Source organism: Leptonychotes weddellii, chromosome 3 (genome assembly GCF_054177405.1).
Source record: "Leptonychotes weddellii isolate Sample4059 chromosome 3, ASM5417740v2, whole genome shotgun sequence".
Lineage (NCBI taxonomy): Eukaryota > Metazoa > Chordata > Mammalia > Carnivora > Phocidae > Leptonychotes > Leptonychotes weddellii.
The window spans coordinates 42995804-43018681 of NC_138371.1; the positions used below are offsets into that span (position 1 = coordinate 42995804).

At 35.3% G+C, this 22878-nt stretch overlaps 1 protein-coding gene across 1 annotated transcript in view; it reads left to right on the forward strand.

Moving 5' to 3' along the window:
- ZSWIM2 (zinc finger SWIM-type containing 2) overlaps positions 1-22878 on the forward strand; it is an 85179-nt gene that overhangs the window by 56943 nt on the left and 5358 nt on the right. Inside the window, exons 6-9 of the mRNA XM_006726947.2 lie at positions 2322-2532; positions 9549-9800; positions 12403-12487; positions 13204-13316. Coding sequence (XP_006727010.2) covers positions 2322-2532; positions 9549-9800; positions 12403-12487; positions 13204-13316 — 661 coding nt within the window. The remainder of the gene's footprint in view (positions 1-2321; positions 2533-9548; positions 9801-12402; positions 12488-13203; positions 13317-22878) is intronic.

Below are 22878 nucleotides of genomic sequence, written 5' to 3' on the forward strand. Positions count from 1 at the left end.
TCTCTTCTCCTCCCTTTTCTCTTTTTCTTTTTGTCTAGTTAATGCCGTCTGTTCCTTTTTTAGTTAAATATTTACAGATCAAATAAGAACCACATTTAAGGAAATTTTTTATAATTCCCACTACAAAGATAAAATAAACTTTTATGCATTCTTACTTCCTTTTTGAGTTTATATTTATGTATGCCTAATACTCCATGGGAATTCTGTCTTCTGCTTTTATCACACACTGTTACTTTATAAGCATTTTCAATGCTGCGTAATCTCTGTAATTAAAGTCATCGATGGCTAACATTATTCCACTGGATATGGTATATCATAATTTAGTTAACATTCTTCTATTGTTAGTCATGTAACTTATTTCAAACTACTTGTTATATTCTTTATACATGAAGCTTTCTCTTCTTTCAATCATTTCTTTAGCATAAAGTCTCAGTAATTGGATTTTAGAGTAAAAGTATTAATATTTTTATGTCTACCACCCATATGTATTACCAAATTGGTCTTTAAAATACTTTTGCTGATTTGCAACTTCAGCACTGTATCAATTTTCTGCTAGTTTTGCTTTGGGATTCATATTAGGTCATATTATTACTTAATCATATAATGAAAGACATGAACAAAATACTTAAGTCCCCAAAGAAAATAATTTAAAAATACATAGAAATACTTTGAAATGTTAAAAATATTTCTATAGTTTTAGAAAAAAGGCTATCATACAAAACATGAAACAATACCAGATACAAGGTTCATTATAATCTATTCATTCCTAGTAAACTTAAATAAGAAAATAGTTTCCATTCTCCCATACATCTAACATACCCTTAGAAGATCTAAAATGCCTTCATATAACTTAAATAAATACAAAAAGAAATAGCATAAGGGAAACAACATTTCATTTATTTATCACTGCTTATTCAATAGCAATATTTATTCTGTGTCTGTGCCTCAATCGTATTTCAACTCACTTTTCTTTGATGTTGATGAAATTGAACATCTTCCATTCCCTTCTGATAGGTTAGCTGTCTTGCCTTCTTTATAAAAGAATATTCTTTCATAGTCTCATACATTAATTTTTCCAAATTATCTCAGAAGAGTTTGTTTCTCCCTTGCATTTTCCAATTCATATTTTACCACATAGGACAGTTTATGGCCAGTTCCTCTTATGAACTTTTATGTTTCAGTAATTCCGCTGCCCTAGAAAATCTTTATTCCCAAAAGCACAATTTTTGTTCTTCGTTTTCCTCCCCATTTTTTTAGAGAGCAGATGTTGCTCTCTGTGACAAATAGACCTCATCCTCCAAAGTAATGCTTAATTAAAGTATGTTACCCTCTTACATTCCACCTGCCACCCCACCTCATACAAGGAACAGAGTTTTCTGTATTGAAATGTATCTATGTTTTCAGTATTTTTAGTGTTTAATTGGGAGACTTTCCAGAAAAATGAAGCTTTTCATTATCTTGCAAATATTTTTAAAATTTATTAAAGAATGTATTAAATGTATTAAAGGATGTATAAAATGAATAGAATTCAGGGGTACCAATAACCGATGACATTTAAATTATGGCATGTTAAGGAGAGAAAAAAGGAAAAGAGCCTGGGATGGGCCAGGGAACAAAGAATCTAGGATGTCCTGATCAAAACTATATGTATTAGAAAATAATTTCTTATAAAGACAGCAGGATGTAGAAAATTCATAATTCAAAGAATGCACATCCCAAGGTTATATAAACAACATAGTTTGTAATAGATTGTCCTGAGGAATACTAACCAAATCTGTGAAGGATGTGGCTACCAAGACACTCTTGTACAAACATAAAACCAAGACAGGAGAATAGGCACAATTAATTGAGTCTTGCTCTCCTCTTATCCATTCATTCATTATTCATTTAACAAATATTAATTTTACTAACTACTCAAATATCCCTGGTTCCCCTTTATGTTTTGCCCATTTCTTCTGATTCTATGTTGATAAAATATTTGTTTATGGGCAAGTTGAACAGATCAATATGTAAGACATGATTATAACACCAATCCAAGGATGAGCACTATCCTATAATTAATCCAGAATCTTTATAAAATGCAATATTTTCACTGACTCTTTTCAGTTACAAGAAAAAAAGGTAACTTCCATTCTTTTTATAAATGACTCTTTCCTGACCTTTTGGTTCTGAAAAAGTACAGAAAGTGGCAAATGAAGGTGTAGTAATTGAATCAAAACTGTCTTTCTGATATTTTATCTGGTAACTTTCAGCATAAGTTATTACATTTCTGTATCTCCAATTTTGCCACTGAATTTTAATACTTTGGGATTTTTCACTAGCTGCTTTGCAGTTAGGTCTTGTGGAAGGAGAAATCAGTGACTTGCTTCGAGGGATACATCGAGTTCAAACTCCCCAACAAGGAACAAATAATGAAACTGTGCATATAGAAGAAGATGGGTACATTAAACAGAAGGAAATTGGTTCAGATGATATCTGCTCAATTTGTCAAGAAGTACTTTTAGAGAAAAAGCTTCCAGTCACGTTTTGCAGGTGACATGTTTTTTCTTTCTCTTTTTTATTGAAGTATAATTAAAATATAGCATTATATTAGTTTCAGGTGTACAATATAATGATTCAACAATTCTATACATTACTTAGTACTCATCAAGATAAGTGTACTCTTAATCCCCTTTATCTGTTTCACCCATTCCACTACTCATCTCCCCTCTGACAACATCCAGTTTCTTCTCTGTATTTGAGTCTGGTATTTTGGGCACCTGGGTGGCTCAGTCAGTTGAGCATCTGCCTCCGGCTCAGGTCATGATCCTAGGGTCCTTGGATGGAGTCCCATGTTGGGCTGGGGCGTCCCCTGCTCAGCAGAGAATCTGTTTCTCCCTCTCCTTCTGCCCCTCCTCCCCACTTGTTCTCCTCTCTCTCTCTCCCCCTCAAAAATAAATAAATAAATAAATAAATAAATAAATAAATAAATAAATAAATAAATCTTTTAAAAGAAAGAAAAAAGAGTCTGGTATTTTGCTTGTCTTTTTTCTTTGTTCATTTCTTTTGTTTCTTAAATTCCACATATGAATGAAATCATATGGTATTTGTCTTTCTCTGCTGATTTATTTCACTTAAGAATATACCTTCTAGGTTAATCTATGTTGTTGAAAATGGCAAGGTCTCGTTCTTTTCTATGGTTGAGTAATATTCCATTCTCTGTGTGTGTGTATGTGTGTGTGTGTATGTGTACCATACCTTCTTTATCCATTCATCTATCAACGGACACTTGGGTTGCTTTCATAACTTGGCTATTGGAAATATGCTGCAATAAGCATAGAGGTACATTATCTTTTTGAATTCATGTTTTTGTTTTCCTTCAGTAAATTACCTTTAGTGAAATTACTAAATCATGGTCATTCTATTTTTAATTTTTTGAAGAACCTCCATACTGCTTTCCACAGTGGCTACACAAATTTGCATTTCCAATGGTGAACGAAGGTTCCTTTTCCTCCACATCCTCACCAATACTTGTTATTTCTTGTGTTTTTTGTTTCAGCCATTCTGACAGGTATGAGGTGATACCTCATTGTGGTTTTGATGTGCATTTCCCTGATGATTTGTGATCTTGAGCATCTTTTCCTGTGTCTGTCAACTATCTCTGTTACTGCTTTGGAAAAATGTCTATTCAGATCCTCTACCCATTTTTAATCAGATTATTTGGGGGGTTTTGGTGTTGAGTTGTATAAGTTTTTTAATATATTTTGGATATTAACCCTTATCAGATATACCACTTGCAAATATCTTCCCCCGTTCAGTAGGTTGTCTTTTGGTTTTGTTGATGGTTTCCTTTGCTGTGCAAAGAGCATTTAATTTTTATGTAGTCCCAATAGTTTAATTTTGCTTTTGTTTCCCTTGCCTGAGGAGACATATCTAGAAAAATGATTCTGTGGCTGATGTCAAAGAAATTACTACCTATGTTTTCTTTGGGGATTTTTATGGTTTCAGATTTCACATCTAGGTCTTTAATCCATTTTGAGTTGATTTTTGCATATGGTGTAGAAAGGGGTCCAGTTTCATTCTTTTGCCTATAGCTGTCTAGTTTTCCCAGCACCATTTGTTGAAAAACCTGTCTTTTCCTCATTGTATATTCTTGCCTCCTTTGTTGTAGGTTAATTAACCATATATGTGTGGGTTTATTTTGGGGCTCTCTATTCTGTTCTATTGATCTGTGTGTCTATTTTTGTGCCAGTATTATACTGTTTTGATTACTACAAGTTTGTTTATATCTTCAAATTTGGAATTGTAATACCTCCAGCTTCTTTTTACTCACTCAAGTTTGCTTTGGCAATTTGGGGTCTTTTGTGGTTCCATACAAATTTTAGGATGATTTGTTCCAGTTCTGTGAAAAATGTTTGTATTCTGATAGATATTACATTGATTCTGTAGATTGCTTTGTGTAGTATGGACATTTTAATAGTATTCTTTCAATCCTAGAATGTGGACTCTTTCCATTTGTTATGTCATCTTCAATATTTTTCATCAAAGTTTTATAGTTTTCAGAGTACAGGTCTTTCACCTCCTTGGTTAAATTTATTCCTAAGTATTTTGTTCTTTTTGATGCAATTGTAAATGGGATTGTTTTCTTAATTTCTCTTTCTGCTACTTCATTATTAGTATAGAGAAATGCAACAGATTTCTATATATTGATTTTGTATCCTGTGACCTTACTGAATTTATTTATTAGTTCTAGTATTTTTTGGTGGAGTGTGTAAGGTTCTCTCTAGATAGTATTATGTCATCTGCAAATACTGAATGTTTTACTTCTTCCTTACCAATTTGGATGTCATTTATTTATTTTTAGCCTGATTGCTATGGCTAGGACTTTCAGTACCATGCTGAATAAAAATGGTGAGAGTGGATATCCTTGTCTTGTTCTTGATCTTAGAGGAAAAGCTCTTAGTTTTTCACTATTGAGTATGATTTTAGTGTGGGTTTTTCACATATGGCCTTTATTATGTTGAAAAATGTTCCCTCTAAACCTATTTTGTTGAGAGCTTTTATCATGAATGGATGTTGTACTTTGTCAAATCTTTTTCTGCATCTGTTGAGATGATTTTTTTGTCCTAACTTTTGTTAATATGATATATCATGTTAATTGATTTATGAATATTGAACCACACTTGTATCCCTGGAATTAACCTCACTTGATTGTGATGAATCATTTTTTAATGTATTGTTTGATTTGGTTTGCTAATATTTTGATGGGGATTTTTGCATCTGTGTTTATCAGAGAGATTGGCCTGTACTTCTCTTTTTCTATAGTATCTTTATCTGGTTTTGGTGTCAGAGTAATGCTGGCCTTGTAGAATTAATTTGGAATCTTTCTTTCCTCTTCTATTTTTTGGAAAAGTTTGAGAACAATAGGTATTAATTCTTCTTTAAATGTATGCTGGGAATTTTTTGATTACTGATTCAATTTCCTTGCTAGTAATTGGTCTAAATTTTCTATTTCTTATTGGAAGTAGATTCAGTTTGGGAAGGTGTTATGTTTCTAGGAGTTTATCCATTTCTTCTACATTGCCCAATCTTTTGGCATACAATTTTTCATAATATTCTCTTATATTTCTTTGTATTTCTGTGGCATTGGTTGTGTTTTTTTTCCCCTTTATTTCTGATGTTATTTATTTGAGTCCTCTCTCACTTTTTCTTGATGAGTCTGATGAAAAGTTTATCAATTTTATTGATCTTTTCAAAGAACCAGCTCCTGGTTTCATTGATCTATTGTTTGAGGAGGTTTTGTTTTTTTGTTGTTGTTGTTGTTTTGTTTTTTGTGTTTTTTTGGTCTCTATTTCATTTATTTCTGCTTTAAACTTTCTTATTTCCTTCCTTCTACTGTCTTTGGGATTTGTTCTTTTTCTAGCTCCTTTAGCTATAAGGTTAGGTTGTTTGTTAGAGATCTTTCTTGCTTCTTGAGGTATGTCTGTATTGTTATAAATTTCCCTCTTTGATCAGCTTTTGCTGCGTCGCAAAGATTTTGGATCATTGTGTTTTCATTTTCATTTGTCTCCATGCATTTTTTATTTCCTCTTTTATATTTTGATTAACCCACTCATTGTTTAGTAGCATGTTATTTAGCCTCCATTTATTTTTGTTCTTTCCAGATTTTTTCTTCTGTTTGATTTCTAATTTCATACTGTTATGGTCAGAAAACATGCATGATATGATTTCAATCTTTTTTAATTTATTCAGACTTGTTTGTGGCCTAATATGCAACCTATTCTAGAGATTATTCCATGTGCACTTGAAAAAACTGTATTCTATTGTTTTTGGATGGAATGTTCTGAGTATCTGTTAGGTCCATCTGGCCCATTGTGTCATTGACAGCCACTATTTCCTTGTTGATTTTTCCATCTGGCTGATTTATCCATTGATGTAAGTGAGGTGTTAATGTCCCTTACTATTATTGTATCACTGTCAATTTCTTCCTTTAAGTCTGTTAATAGTTCCTTTATGTATTTAGTGCTCCCATGTTGAATGCATAAACATTTACAGTTGTTAAATCCTCTTGTTGGATTGTTCCCTTTATCATTATGTAATGTCCTTCTTTTTCTCTTGCTACAGTCTTTGTTTTAAAGTCTATTTTGTCCAATATAAGTATTGGTACCCTGGCTTTTTTTCACTTTCATTTGCATGGTAAGTGGTTTTCCATCTCTTCATTTTCAGTCTGCATATGTTTTTAAGTCTCAAGTGAGTCTCTTGAAGGTGTCATATAGATGAGTCTTTTTTTTTTAATCCATTTACTCACCATCTTTTGATTGGAACATTTATTTCATTTGCATTTAAAGTAATTATTGATATGTATGTACTTATTGGCATTTTGTTACTTGTTTTATGGTTGTTTTTGTAGTTCTTCTCCATTCCTTTCTTCTTCTCTTGCTCTCTTCTGTTGTGGTTTGATGCCTTCCTTTTATACTATGCTTAGATTCCTTTCTCTTTATTTTTTCTATATCATTTATAGTTTTTTTAATGTATGTTTGCCATTAGGTTCACATATAATATCTTATGCATATAAAAGTCTATTAAAAGTATCTATAAGTTGATCACTTAGGTTTAAACCCATCTAAAAGCACTAGGCTTTTAGTTGGGCAGTATTAATAGTCACACTGGATGCTTGCCCTTGTCCTTTCTGTTGGAGCTGCAGTCACCCTGAACTGCAGGGCACTGTCTTGTACTGTCACCTGAGAGGCTTTCATTGGTACATGGAGCCAGAAGCCAGACCACATGCCTACCGCCAATCCCTGTTGGGGCTGTCATCACACTGATCTGTAGCCTACTCTCCCTGCCTTGTCCCCTGAGAGGCTCTCCTGGGTGGATGGGGCCATAAGTCAGACCTCACACCTGCCCCCAGGCTGTGTGCCAGTGCTGCAGTTGCACTGATTGGCAGGGCAATCTCTGAGCTGCTAGCTATAAGGTTTGGCTGCAGGGACTGTGGGTGCACTGGTGTGTGTAGTTATCTTCCCCTCTCCTCAGGGTAGGAGTCACTTTGGAGTGGCGCTGGCCCCTGCCAGGACTGCTTACACAGTGTGTTAGGCCAGCAGCTACTTTCTAGGGACACCTGCTAAGTGGGACAAGTTGGTTGGCATGGCTCCACAGCATAATGTGGAGGCAGGAAGCACTGTGATAGCAAAATAGTTGGAGAGTGTTTGTGCTGGTTCCTGCAAGCATCCAGCTATCTAGCCTATGGGATGGGGGAGGATAGAAATGGTGCCCATTAGCTCTTTAGTTCTTGGAGAAGTTTCCTAATGATCCTTGCCCCTCTGGGGCATGTTCTGAAATTAGTAAATAAATCTCCTTCATGATACCCCAGGTGTTTTTCAAACGACTGCTTTTTTTGCTGTATCTCATCTCAGTTATATGTTATGCTGGCTCTTTAAGGGTGGGGAGGGGACTCAGTTTCCTTTCAACCTCTGGCTTTCCTGGAGCTAAGCCCCACTGACTGTAAAAACTGGTGATGTTAAGCCCTACTGGTTTTCAAAGCCAAATGTTATGGAGACTCGTCTTCCCAATGCAAGTTCCCTGGGCCTTGGGTGCCTGGTGTGGGGTCTGATCCTTCCACTTCTCCATGCTTGTGGTGTCCCTCCCATTTGCGGTTAGTCTCCCGATGGGTGTAGTTCCTGGCCATATCACTGCTCCTCTCACACTTTTCAATGTTGCACTCGCTCTGTGATTAACTGTGAAAAGTCTGTTCTTCCAGTCAGTCTTCTGGTTGTTTCTGAGTTAATTGCACTGATGTGGCTATTATGTCAGTGTGTATGTCAGTATTGTGTCAGGACAAGGTGAGCTCAGGATTCTCCTATTTTGCCATCTTCCCAGGCTTCTGCATGTTTTTTTCTTTGGATATTTAAAGCTTATGAAAAAATTGTAATTTAATATGTTTGTAATTGATTGTTATGAGACGTGTTGATAGAGAAACAACAAAAAGCTTTACCTATTACTTAGTTTATATTTAATTGGTCTTTTGTTTCCTAACATATCTGCTGTGAGAGGTCCTGTTCTTACTCTAAATATTTCTAGGCTACATTATAAAGGGTGAAAATTAAAACTTAACTCCATTTTATTTCCCCTCTCCACTTTAAGTTATTAAAGTAGGATAATTTTCACATTTCCCTTTTATACACGTGAATAAATGCCATGGCTTAGACCAGTTACAAAGAATTTTCTGAGAGTAAAGGTAGTACTTTAATATTATAACAATTCTTTTCAGTGTCTCAAAATTCTATCTTTAAACCTAAGTAATTGAAATGTTTACCTATATGCAAACATTTGTTAAGAGTGTCATATTTATACTATTCTTTGAGGCCCTGTAAAGTTGGACTTGAATATTTGGGCAACCATTTGTTATTGAATTTTTCATTTTCTTACTCCTGATTATTGGCCAAAATTTTAATCCATGTAGTTTTTCATATGGCTGCTTCTACTGCATATTTTTAAATTATTTACTATTTCCCAAAATATTATTTCTCTCAGTAGATATTTGTCAGGTACAACCACATATTGTGTGATTTCTAGAAAAATGAGGTGATACCCCTGCTCTCATGCTTTTTATTTAAAAAACAATAATTATTGTTATAATTGTCCTTTTGTTAAGATTATATTTATTCTCGCTTTTAAAATGAAAAATATTGGGGCACCTGGCTGGCTCAGTCAATGGAACATGCGACTCTTGATCTCAGGGTTGTGGTTTTAAGCCCCACACTGGGTAGAGATTACTTAAAAATAAAATCTTAAAAAAAAGAAAAATATTCTAATGATGCAAAATTGTTTAAACCACCATTTCATTGGAATGAGGGAGAATTTGTTAAGAATTCTAATGTATTAAATTAAAGATGATAGATTATACAGGTAGATAAGATAGTGTTTATGTGTATAATCAAGCTATATCTGGAAAGTCAGTTCAGAATCTATTTTTATGGGAAATAAAGATGATAGCACAGGAAGTTTTATTTATATAAATATATGTAACTTTGATATATGCAAGTGGTAAACTCATATTTTATTTCTAACAGGTTTGGCTGTGGCAATAGCATTCATATAAAATGCATGAAGATCCTAGCTAATTATCAGGATATGATTTCAAACACTTCCATGTTGAAATGTCCTCTGTGCAGGAAAGAGTTTGCACCATTAAAACTTATTTTAGAAGAATTCAAAAACTCTAGCAAACTTGTGACTGCAGCTGAAAAAGAGCGACTGGACAAACACCTTGGAATTCCCTGTAATAACTGTAAACAATTTCCAATTGAGGGGAAATGTTATAAGTAAGTGTCATCAGTAAAATTATAAACATGTATTCTAACTTTTTTTTTAACTTTAGGAAACTTGGAGCACTGGGGTACTGGTCAGTTAGACTGCCTTCTTCCTTCTCTATATAGTGTGTTTGCCTTAGGTGATGGTTGCTTATTTAGGATTTCCAGACTGGTGATTTATGTTAGCCCAGTACCTCAAAAATTCTATTGTTTTATTTTCTTCACTTACACAAGGATATTGGCTTTGTACTCCAGTCTAGATTGAGAGTCTGAAGGAGCTTCCTGTCCTGGAAGCTCAGGACACAGGCCTAAATGAGTTTCCAAACTCAGAACCCTCAACTTCTAGACCTCCCAACTTCTATAATTTCCTTTGGACCATCAGTGAAATCATTGCCAAACACTCCTAGGATTGAGCTAGAGGGATATTGACTAGATTGACTGAATATGTAATTGAGTTTCCCAAACTCGAAATTGCAATGAGTACATATTTTTTTAAATTTAATCCTATACCTCAACAACAATAAGATAAATGTTAGAGAAAACAGTTTTTGTTACTTTTGTAAATAATCCCCAACTTTCCGAGAATGCCACACTAAAACATCAATTAATTGCTGTGCTTGGGAAATTTGTGTTTTAACTAAAATTTTAGCTTAACTGTATGTTAAGAAAATAGATTCTTTTTTTCAGTCTTCCTAGAAATACATTATGATGAGCCCAATTAATATATTTTTAGAACCCTCTTATAAAACCATAAAACTTTTTTTTATCACTTCCATCAACAAATGGTAACTTTTCTGCTTTGAAGTGTTTCAGTTCTGTTTTCTCTATGTGTCACATAGAATAAAATCAACTGGATCACTATAAGTAAAAGTCTTTATTGGAAAATAACTGGCCTGAGAAGGCTCCAATAAATTGAAGAAGGGGAAAATTTTTGTAGAGTTTTAGCACGTGTTCAGCTAGTGTCAGGAATGTTGGTTAAATAGAGTTCTAGAAAAAGGAAGGACTTGATCTTTGGTTTTAGCAGCCATTGTTTTCAAGAGGTATGGATCCAAACAGTAAAGAGTGAAGATAACGTGTGAAAGAGAGGATTGGGAGGAACAGCTATGGGGGATGAGGACGTGAATTGGCCATGGTGTAAAATTCTCAGTCCTCATTGTTGCCTATTCCTCAAATGATTAGTGTGTGGCCTTGAATAGTAGACTATTTCAAATCTTTCTTTTAAGCATTTTGTTAATGATAGTGCACTCCTCTATTACTCTGAGCTTTCTGACTGCTCTTTCTGTCTTTGAGGATGATTCTTCCTACTACCTCTTGCACAGGAGGAAAAATTTTTCTATCCCTTTCTAGGTTCTTTTATTTGGTCTATTAATTTAACTGACATAAGACAGATTAATAGCAGGAAAAAAAATTTTAATTTGTTCATGTGGGAGCCTCACATTGACATGAGAGGTTCAAAGCCTAGCAGTTGAGGCTTATAAGCCATCCTCAGCTAAGAAGAGGGTAGGGGCCTGGGGCTTCAAAGGGAAAGAAGACAATCTATGGGAAGATGGGAAGAGCAAATGTTTGTCATGCCATGCAGAAACAATGGAACACAAAGAGGAATTTGAACAAACAGGCCCGGCTGAGCTCCCTCCAGCTTACCAGACCTTTTGTAGTTATCTTTGGTGATAGCTCTCTTTCTGGACCAGGCCTCTATCTAAATTCCTTTAGGCAGTTGAGGGGGAGATAAAAAGCTCTTCCTGAGTCCTTTAGGCCTTGATTGACTTCAGCTCAAAATAATCTGCATGCCAAATTGGCACTGGGGAGAATTGTTCCAAATACAGGCATTCTCCACTGGTTTGCTCCCTGCCCACTGCTCTACACTGTCCTTTGAGAATAATTTATGTTGTGAGGAAAGAGAGGGAATATAATTCCTGTTTTCAAGAAGTATTCTCCTAAGTACAATTCTTTATGAAGCAATTGGAAAACACTGGATAATCAAATGATAGATATCTAATAGGCTATAAATCCTATAGGAATTTAGAGAAAGAAATAAATGAAAGCTAAGATATTGTGGGAACAAATCATGAAAGGGATGTGTGGTAGACAAAATAATGTCCTCCCAAATATGTCTGCATTCTTATGCTCAGAACCTATATATTAGGTTACATGTCATAGAGAAATTCAGGTTGCAGATGTAATTAAGATTGTTAAATGCTTTACCTTGAAATAAGGAGATTATTCTTGATTGTCTGGACCCATTGTAATCACAAAGGTTCTTAAAAGTGGACAGGGGATGCAAAAAGAGAGTCAGAGGGAAATGTGACTATGGAAACAGATCCCCTCTAGAACCTCCAGAAACAAATGCAATCCTGCCGACACCTGGATTTTAGTTCCTTGAGACCCATGTCAGACTTCTATCCTACAAAACTATAAAATAATAAAGTTGTGTTGTTTAAGCTGCTAAATTTATTATAATTTGTTACAGTTGCAGTAGGAAGCTAATACAGATCAGATAATATGGGTCTTTGTCCTATTTGCCTAGTTCCCAGGAAATTTTGGCAGGAATTGTTCACCAAAACCATCAAAATGATTGAATTTTTTTCTTGTATGTCTTGGCCTTTTGTATTTTTAGGTGTACCAAATGTATAGAATACCACTTATGCCAGGAATGTTTTGATAGCTGCTGCCATCTTTCTCACCCATTTACATTTCGTGAGGTACCATATCCATCTTGAATTTTATATGGTGTTTGTATTTGTCCTATTGTAAATCTAAGTAAAGTAAATCTAAGAATAATAAGAATAGATAACACTTGGTAATAGAGCTGATTGTTTTTTAATAAAAACCTAAGACCAAATTTTTATGAGAACTCTCATAGGAATGTACAAGGCAACCAGTTATCACATTGGTAGTTTACAAAACTAACACAATAACAAACATCTGGTGATATCATACATAAATCTTAAGTACAGGAATTACAGCCACTAAACTTGAATATTCATTTCTTAAAAAAACTCAGTGTTTCAAATTGATCTAACTTATTGACAACCACTTAATGGTTTTAAAATTTCTTACATCAACAATAATAAAATGTTGCAATCATTTGAACTGTACACTTAGAAGTGTCTCCTGTTGCTGAATAAAAATGCTACCTTCTACTTATTATGCAAGATAAAACATCCACAAAAAAAGATAAAACATCCACAATTACCATTATTGATTAATGTTTTTACCTTAAAAAGTAACGTTATTATAGTAGCTGTGCAACAGTATGTTAGACTCACTAATAATTTGTAATTTTTTTAATGTTAAAAAAGGTGTATTTTTAAATGAGTCTTTGTTATTCACATCATGTTGATACACAACTGATTTTAATCCACAAAATTAAAATTTCCATGATTTGCAAAGTAACACCTATTTTTACCTATTACAGAAGAGAAATCAAAGATGGAGATCACTAGAAAAAGGATCAGATGCAACTGCAAAATATGTAGACATTAAAAATGAGACAGAAGAGAAGATGCCACATTTTCAAGGAAAGCAAGGGTGAGTTTCTCAGTGAAGCTTACATTTCTTTTATGACTTGGAACATTTAAATAATTTTTCAGTTTAATTTTATAAGTTCCTTTATTCAGTAAATATGAACCATATGTTAACATTATTATGCAAGCAAAGAGAAAGACTCTAGAGTCAGACTGCCTGAATCCAATCCTTGTACAACTACAAGTTGGCCATGTGACTTTTGTGCTAATTACTTCACTTCTCTCTGCCACGTTTTTTTCATCTTTAAAATGTGAATAATTATAAAAGCCAAACTCATAGGAATTTTGTGACTATAAAATGAGTTAATACACACAGCAAATATTCAAATAATGTTGTCTATTATTATTAATCCTGCCAGAGATTCTACTAGCTATTAGGGATATAGTAGTTCCCTCAGTAAATAAATGATTGTCTAAATAAATGTAAAATTAAAACTGATATAAGTTATTTAAAAAAATGCAGGGGGATTGATATTTGCTTTGAAGTGATTGACCTCCAGGGGAAGGAAGTCTTTTCTTCCTCATTCCCCCACTATTTCACCCTCATGGAGGAAGAATGCTGAGCAGATTGGTTGTATGTCATAACACTGATTGGCTGTTTATTAGTGGGTAAACCTCCAGATTTTTTGTCATATTCTTCATTAAAGAAAATTAAATAAGCTGTGTATTATTAACATATTGGGTACAGTATAAAACATATACAAAAGAGGTCATTTTGAAAGGATGAGATAAAATTCATTTTTAAAAAATAATTTCAGTGAATTAATTCCAAGACTTAAATGCAGTTTAACTGTTAAATACAGTGTTGTGTTAGTGTCAGATATACAATATAGTGATTCAACAAGTCTATACATTACTCAGTGCTCATTATGATAAGTGTACCCTTAATCCCCTTCACCTACTTCACCCATCCCACCACCTACCTCCCCTCTGGTAACCACCATTTTGTTCTTTAGAGTTAAGAGTTTTTTGGTTTGTCCCTTTTTTTCTCTGTTCTTTGCTTTTCTTTGTTTTGTTTCTTAAATTCCACATAGGAGTGAAATCATATGGTATTTGTTTTTCTCTGGCTTATTTCACTTAACATTATAACCTCTACATCCCATGTTGTTGCAAATGACAAAGATTTCATTCTTTCTTATGGCTGAGTAATATTCCAGTGTGCGTGTGTGTGCGTATGTGTGTGTGCGTGTGTGTGTGCACCTGCGTGTGTGTGTGTGTGTATACTTTTTCTTTGTCCATTCATCTATCAGTGGACATTGGGTTGTTTCCAGAATTTGGCTGTTTTAAATAATGCTGCAGTAAACATGGGGGTGCATATGTTCTCTCAAATTAGTGCTTTCATATTCTTTGGGTCTATAACTAATAGTGTGATTACTGGATCATAGGGTATTTCTATTTTTAATTTTTTGAGGAACCTCCATACTGTCTTCCATAATGGGGCTGCACCAGTTTGCATTCCCACAAACAGTACAAGATAGTTCCTTTTACTCCACATCCTTTCCAACACTTGTTTCTTGTGTTTTTCATTTTAGCCATTCTGACAGGTGTGAGGTGATATCCCATTGTGATTTTGATTTGCGTTACTCTGATGATGAGTGATGTTGAGCATCTTTTCATGTGCCTGTTGGCCATCTGTAAGTCTTCTTTAGAGAAATGTCCGTTCATGTCTTCTTCTGCCCATTTTTAATTTTTTTAATTTTTTTTTTAAGATTTTATTTACTTAGAGAGTGGGGGGAGGAGCAAAAGGAGAGGGAGAGAATCCGAAGCGGACTCCACACTGAGCATGGAGCCTGATGCAGAGTTGGATCTCATGACCCTGAGATCATGACCTGAGCAGAAAACCAAGAGCTGGAAGCTTAACCGACTAAGCCACCCAGGTGCCCCCTGCCCATTTTTTAGTTAGATTATTTTATTCATGTTGAATTGTAAAAGTTCTGTACATATTTTCAATACTATCAGATATGTCATTTGCAAATTTCTTCCTCCATTCAGTAGGTTGTCTTTAGTTTTGCTGGTTGTTTACTTTGCTGTGCAGAAGCTTTTTATTTTGATGTAATCCTAATAGTTTATTTTTGCTTTTTTGTCTCTTGCCTCAAAGACACATATCTAGAGGGGCACCTGGGTGGCTCAGTCAGTCAAGCATCAGACTCTTGATTTTGGCTCAGGTCATGATCTCAGAGTCATGGAATTGAGCCCCACATCGGGCTCCATGCTCAGCACTAAGTCCACTATAGATTCTCTCTCTCCCTCTGCCCCCTCCCCCCACTTGTGCACTCTCTCTCTCTCTAAAATAAATAAATATTTTTTTTTAAAAAGAGAGGAGACATATCTAGAAAGATGTTGTTACTGCCAATGTCTGAGAAATTACTGTCTGTGCTCTTTTCTGTGATTTTTATGGTTTAAGGTCTCACATTTAGGCCTTTAATCCACTTTGAGTTGACTTTTGTATATGGTGTAAAAGTTTGGTCCAGTTTCATTCTTTTGCATATAGCTATCCAGTTATCCAGACACCATTTATCAAAGAGACTTTTTTCCAGTGCATATTCTTGCCTTCTTTGTTGAAGATTAACTGGCCATATAATTGTGGGTTTATTTCCAGATTTTCTATTCTGTTCCATTGCCTAATTTTCTGCCAGTACCATACTGTGTTGATTACTACAGCTTTGTAATACAACTTGAAATCTGGAATTGTGATACCTCTAGCTCCTTTTTAAAGATTGCTTTGGCTATTCAGGGCCTTTTGTGGTTCCATTCAAATTTTAGGATTGTTTGTTCTAATTCTGTGAAAAATGATGTTGATATTTTTATATATCTATAAAAATCTAGAAAAATACATTAAGTCTATAGATTGCTTTGGGTAGTATGGACATTTTAACAATATTTGTTCTTCCATGAGCATGGAATGTCTTTCCATTTGTTGTGTCATCTTCAATTTCTTTCATCAATGTTTTATAGTTTTCACCTCCTGATTAAGTTTATTCCTAGGTATTTTGTTATTTTTGGTGCAATTTTAAATGGGATTTTTCTTAAATTTTCTTTCTGCTGCTTCATTATTAGTGTATAGAAATGCAACAGATTTCTACATGATTTTGTGTCCTGTGACCTTACTGAATTCATTTATTGATTCTAATAGTTTTTTGGTGGAGACTCTAGGGTTTTCTATATATGGTATCTTGTCATCTGCAAAAAGCAAAAGTTTTATTTCTTCCTTACCTGTTTGGATGCCTTTTATTTGTTTTTCTTATTTGATTGCTGTAGCTAGGACTGTCAGTACTTTGTTGAATAAAAGTAATGAGAGTGAACATACTTTTTTATTATTTTTCATTTAAGAGAGAGAGAGAGAGCATGAGTGGGGAGAGAGGCAGAGGGAGAGGGAGAAGCAGACTCCCCTGCTGAACAGGGAGCCTGACATGGCTCGATCCCAGGACCCGGAGATCATGACCTGAGCCAAAGGCAGACGCGTAACCATCTGAGCAACCCAGGTGCCCTAAGAGGGAACATCCTTGTCTTGTTCCTGGGGAAAAGGTCACAGTTTTTCACCAGTGAGTTTGATGTTAGGTGTGAGTTTTTCATATATGACCTTTATTATGTTGAGATATGTTTCCTCTAAACCTACTTTGTTGAGAGCTTTTATTATAAATGGATGTTATACTTTGTCAAATGCTTTTTCTGTATATATTGAAATGATCATATGATTTTTATCCTTCATTTTGTTGATGTGGTATATGATGTTGATTGACTTGCAAATATTAAACCATTCTTGCATCCCAGGAATAAATCCTACCTGAGCATGGTGAATAATCTTTGTAATGTATTGTTGCATGTGGTTTGCTAATATTTTGTTGAGAACTTTTGCATCTATATTCATCAGGGATATTGGCCTGTAGTGTTTTTTTGTAGTGACACTGTCCGGTTTTGGTATCATGGTAATGCTGGCCTTGTAGAATGAATTTGGGAGCTTTCCTTCCTCTTCTATCTTTTGGAATATTTTGAGAAGAATAGATGTTAACTCTTCTTTAAATGTTTGGTAAAATTCACCTGTGAAGCCATGCTGTCCTGGACTTTTGTTTTTGTGTAGTTTTTTTTTTATTACTAATTCAATTTCATTGCTAGCAATTGGTCTGTTCAAATTTTCTATTTCTTCCTGATTTAGTTATGGGATGTTATATGTTTCTACAAATTTATCCACTTCTTAGGTTGTCCAATTTGTTGGCATACAATTTTTCATAATATTCTCTTATAATTTTTTGTATTTCTGTGGTGTTGGTTGTTATTTCTCCTCTATCATTTCTGATTTAGAGTCTTTTTTTTTATAAGTCTGGCTAAGTTTATTGATTTTGTTGATCTTTTCAAAGAACGAGCTCCTAGTTTATTGATCGGTTCTGTTGTTTCTTTAGCTTCTATTTTGCTCACGTCTGTTCTGATCTTTATTATTTACTTCCTTCTCCAGGTTTGGGATTTTATCTGTTCTTCTTTTTCTAGCTTCTTTAGATATAATGTTAGGTTGTTTATTTGAGATGTTTCTTGTTTCTTGAGGTAGGCCTGTATTGCTACAACCTTCCCTCTTGGAACAGCTTTTGCTGCATCCCAAAGATTTTGGACCATTGTGTTTTCATTTTTCTCCATGTATTTTTTTAATTTCCTCTTTGACTTCTTGGGTAACTGATTCCTTATTTAATAGCATATTATTTAACCTCCATGTATTTGTGTTTTTTCCAGATTTTTTCTGTGGTTGATTTCTAGTTTCATAGTGTTGTGGTCAGAAAAGATGCATGGTAGACTTCAATCTTTTTTAATTTGTTGAGATCTGTTTTGTGGCCTAATTTGTGATCTGTTCTGAAGAATGTTCCATATGCGCTTGGAAAGAATGTGTGTTCTGCTGTTTTAGAATGAAATGTTCTGAATATATCTGTTAGATCCATCTGACCCAATGTGTTATTCAAAGCTACTGTTTCCTTGTTGATTTTCTGTTTGGATGATCTATCCATTGATGTAAGTGAGGTGTTAAAGTCCCCTAATATTATTGTATTACTACCAATTATTTCCTTTATGTTTGTTATTAGCTGCCCTATGCATTTGGTTGCTCCCATGTTGGGTGCATAAATATTTATAATTGTTATATATTCTTGTTGGATTTTTCCCTTTATGATTATATAGTGTCCTTTGTCTCTTATCACAGTCTTTGTTTTAAAGTCTATTTTGTCTGATATAAGTGTTGCTATTCTGGCTTTATTTTCACTTACATTTGCATGATAAATACTTTTCCATCCCTTCACTTTCAATCTGCATGTGTCTTTAGGTCTGAAATGAATCTCTTGTAGGCAGCATATAGTTCTTGCTTTATTATCCATTCCATCACCCTATGTCTTTTGATTGGAGCATTGTGTCCAAAGTAATTATTGAAGGTATGTATTGCCATTTTTTAACTTGTTTTATGTTTGTTTTTGTAGTTCTTCTCTGTTCGTTTGTAATCTTGCTCTCTCCTCTCACGGTTTGCTGGCTTTTTTTAGTGATATACTTGGATTTGATTCTCTTTATTCTTTGCATATCTATTACCAATTTTTGATTTGTGGTTACCATTAAGTTTATATATAACATCTTATGCATATAGCAGTCTATATTAAGTTGGTGGTCACTTAAGTTTCAACCCATTCTCAATGCACTAAATTTTTACTTCTCTCCCTTCCACATTTTAGGGGTATAGTGTCATAATTTGCATCCTTTTATTTTGTGAATTCCTTGGCTGGTATTTATAGATATACTTAAATTTACTGCTTTTGTGCTTCCTACTTTTCTTACTCCTGCTTATGGCCTTTCCTTTCTACTCAAGGAGTCCCCTTTAACATTTCATGTAGGTCTAGTTTAGTGGTGATGAATTCTTTTAACTTTTGTTTATCTGGAAAATTCTTTATCTCTCCTATTCTGGATGATACCTTGCTGGATAGAGTATTCTTGGCTGCAGATTTTTTTCTTCTACCACTTTGAATATATTATGCCACTTACTCTGGCCTGCAAAGTTTCTGCTGAAAAATCAGCTCATAGCCTTATGGGGATTCCTTTATATTCTTTCTTTTCTCTTGCTGCTTTTAAAATTATTTCTCTTTATCACTACTTTTTGCTACTTTAATTACTATGTGTCTTGATGTGGACCTCCTTCAGTTGATTTTGTTGGGGATTCTCTGTGCCTCCTGGATCTAGTTTTCTGTTTCCTCCCCCAGATTCAGGAAGTTTTCAGCTATTATTTCTTCAAATAAATTTTCTGCCTTTTTTTCTCTCTCTTCTCCTTTTGAGATCCCTATAATGTGAATGTTATTACAATTGATGGTGTCACTGAGTTCCCTTTGTCTATTTTCATTTTTTATTATTATTTTTCTTTCTCCTGTTCAGCTTGATTGCTTTCTATTACTCTGTCCTCTGGATCACTGACCTATTCTTCTGCTTTCGCTAGTCAACTTATTCCCTCTAGTGTATTTTTAATTTCAGTTATTGAACTCTTCATCTCTATTGGTTCTTTTTTATGCTTTCTATCTCTTTGTTGACAGTTCTCACTGAAGTCCTTCACTCTTTTCTCAAGTCCAGTGGTATCTTTATGACCATTACTTTAAATTATCTATCAGGCATATTACTAATCTCCATTTCATTTAGCTCTATTGCTATGATTTTCTGTTCTTTCATTTGGGGCATATTCCTTTATCTCCTCATTTTGTCTAACTCTATGTGTCTGTTTCTAAGTGTTAGGAAAGTCAGTTACATCTCCTATATTGAAAGTAGTGGCCTTATGAAAAAGAGGTCCTGTGGTTCCCTGTAGTGCAATGTCCCATGTTCACCACAACCTGGCACTTCAGGGGTATCTCCTATGTGATTGCATGTACCCTATGTTGTGGCTGAGTTGCACTTGTTTTCAGTCCAGTCATCTGCAGTCGTCTGTCTGTTGTGGGTAGGGTTTGTTCCTATGTTATTAGTGGGCTAGTCTGGGGCTTCCTTGGGCTTGAGTTGAGTGAGACCAGGCTTTTGCCAGAATTGCATAGCACTGAACTGCAAGGTATTTTCCCCGTTTTTATCTCCTGGGAGGCTTTTGTTGTTGGGCATGGCCTGCAGCCAGACCACAGGTCTGCCCTAGCCCACTGCTGGGGCCCAGTAAAACTGGTGTGTATGGTTACTTTCTCCTCTCCGTGGGGCAGGAGTCACTTTGGAGTGGTGCCATCCCCTATCAGGGCTGCTTATACCCTGCCAGGCTTGTGGTCCCTCTTTGGATGAACTCTTGCCAAGGGCTTGTTGGAGGAGGTGAATCCCCAGAGAACACAGGGGCAGGGTGCTGCTGTTAGCAAGGTAGGTGAAGAGTGTTGATGCTGTACCAGTTTCAACACATGTCTATGTATTTAGCTGGGAGATAGGGGAGGGAAATGATGTCCACCAGCTATTTGGTTCTTGGAATAGTCTCCCAAAGATCCCTGCCTCTCCAGCACATGCTCAGAGATTAGTAAATGCATCTTCTTCCTGTATATCCAGTTCTTTAAACTGCTGTTTCTATGCTGATCTCAGTGCTACTGTTTGTTTTGCTCTCCCTTTTAGGGTGGAGACTCAGTTTCTTATCCCCTCTGCCTCTCCCAGAACTAAGCCTACTGATTTTTAAAGTTCCAGTTGTTAAGCCCTACTGATTGTAAGGACTCATGTAGTTAGGTCCCTTTTGTTTTCAAAGCCAAATGTTATGGGGATTTGTCTTCCTAGTGCAGATCCCCCATGCCTGCAGTGCCTAGTTTGGGGTCTGGTCCTCGCCCATCTCCACACTGTTGGCATCCCTCCTCCTGCAGATAATCTCACAGGTCAGTTTGGCTCCCCACTTGCATCTCTTCCCTCCTTACCCTCTTTAGTATAGACTGTTCTCTCATTTAGATGTTGGAAGTCTGTTCTGCCAGTCTTTAGGTCATTTTCTGGGTTATTTAACTTGATGTAAGTGTTATCTAAATGAACACATGGGATAAGATCAGCCTAGGATACTCCTACTCTGCCATCTTCCCCAGAAGTGAAGAAATACATTTTGTAAGGCTATAGCTGTCACAGTGATTCCTCTGATGGATCTGGGCAAAGTAAATTGAAAACCTTCTGGGAAAAATTCACCATTCTAGATGCTATTAAGAACATTATTCATGGGAAGAGGTCATAATATTAACACTAACTAGAGTTGTAAAGAAGTTGATTCCAATCCTCACAGATGACTTTAAGGGGTTCAAGATTTCAGTGAAGGAAGTAACTGCAGGTGTGGTGGAAATAACAAGAGAAATAAAATTAGAAGTGGAGCCTGAAGATGTGACTGAATTGCTGTAATCTCATGATAAAACTTTAATGGATGAGGAGTTGCTTCTTATGAATGAGCAAAGAAAGTGGTGATAGAATCTACTCCTGGTGAAGATGCTGTGAAAATTGTTGGAATGACAACAAAAGATTTAGAATATTACATAAAATTAGTTGATAAAGTAGCTGTAAGGTTTAAGAGTATTGACAAATTTTGGGATCCGTGGGTGGCTCAGTTGCTGGAGCATTCAACTCTTGATTTTGGCTCAGGTCATGATCTCAGGGTCCTGAGATGGAGCCCTGTGTTGGGCTCTGTGCTCAGTAGGGAGTCTGCTTGAGATTCTCTCTCTCCCTCTCTCTCTCTCCCTCTGCTCCTCACCTTACTAACTCTCTCTCTTTCCCTCTCTCTCTCTCTCTGGAATAAGTAAATAAATCTTAAAAAAAAAAAAAGACTATTGACAAATTTTGAAGAAAGTTCTTCTGTGGGTAAAATGTAATCAAACAGCATCACATGCTACAGAAAGGAAATGTTACTTGATGAGGTAAACTTCATTGTTATCTTATTTTAAGAAATTGCTACAGCCATCCCAGCCTTCAACAACCAGTACCCTGATCAGTCAGCAGTCATTAACATTGAGACAAGACCAGCAAAATATTACAACTCACTGAAAGCTCAAATAATGTTAGCATTTTTTAACAATAAGGCATCTTTAGTTAAAGTATGTACATTACGGGGCACCTGGGTGGCTCAGTCAGTTAAGTGACTGCCTTGGCCTCAGGTCATGATCCCAGAGTCCTGGGATCGAGCCCCACATCAGGCTCCCTGCTCCATGGGGAGCCTGCTTCTCCCTCTCCCTCTGCCTGCTGCTACCCCTGCTTGTATTCTCTCTCTGTCAAATAAATAAAATCTTTAAAAAAAAATAAAGTATGTACATTGCTTTTTCAGACATAATGTTATTGCACACTTAATAGACTACAGTATAATGTAAACATAACTTTTATTTGCACTAGGAAACCAAAAAATTCACTTGACTCGCTTTATTGTGATACTTTATTGTGGTGGTCTGGAACCAAGCCCACAATATCTCCAAGGTAGTCCTGTATTTGAACTTTGTTCTGAATGACTTTTGAATAATAGGAATGTGTCTAACCTTTTACCAAGTTTTGTTTTTAATATTTGTTTTATCTGTTTTTTCAGTTATTAATGGCATCACATAGCAGTTAATTTACATTAATCTTAGTTTTGTTGGTTGGTACTTTTGGTACAAAAATGG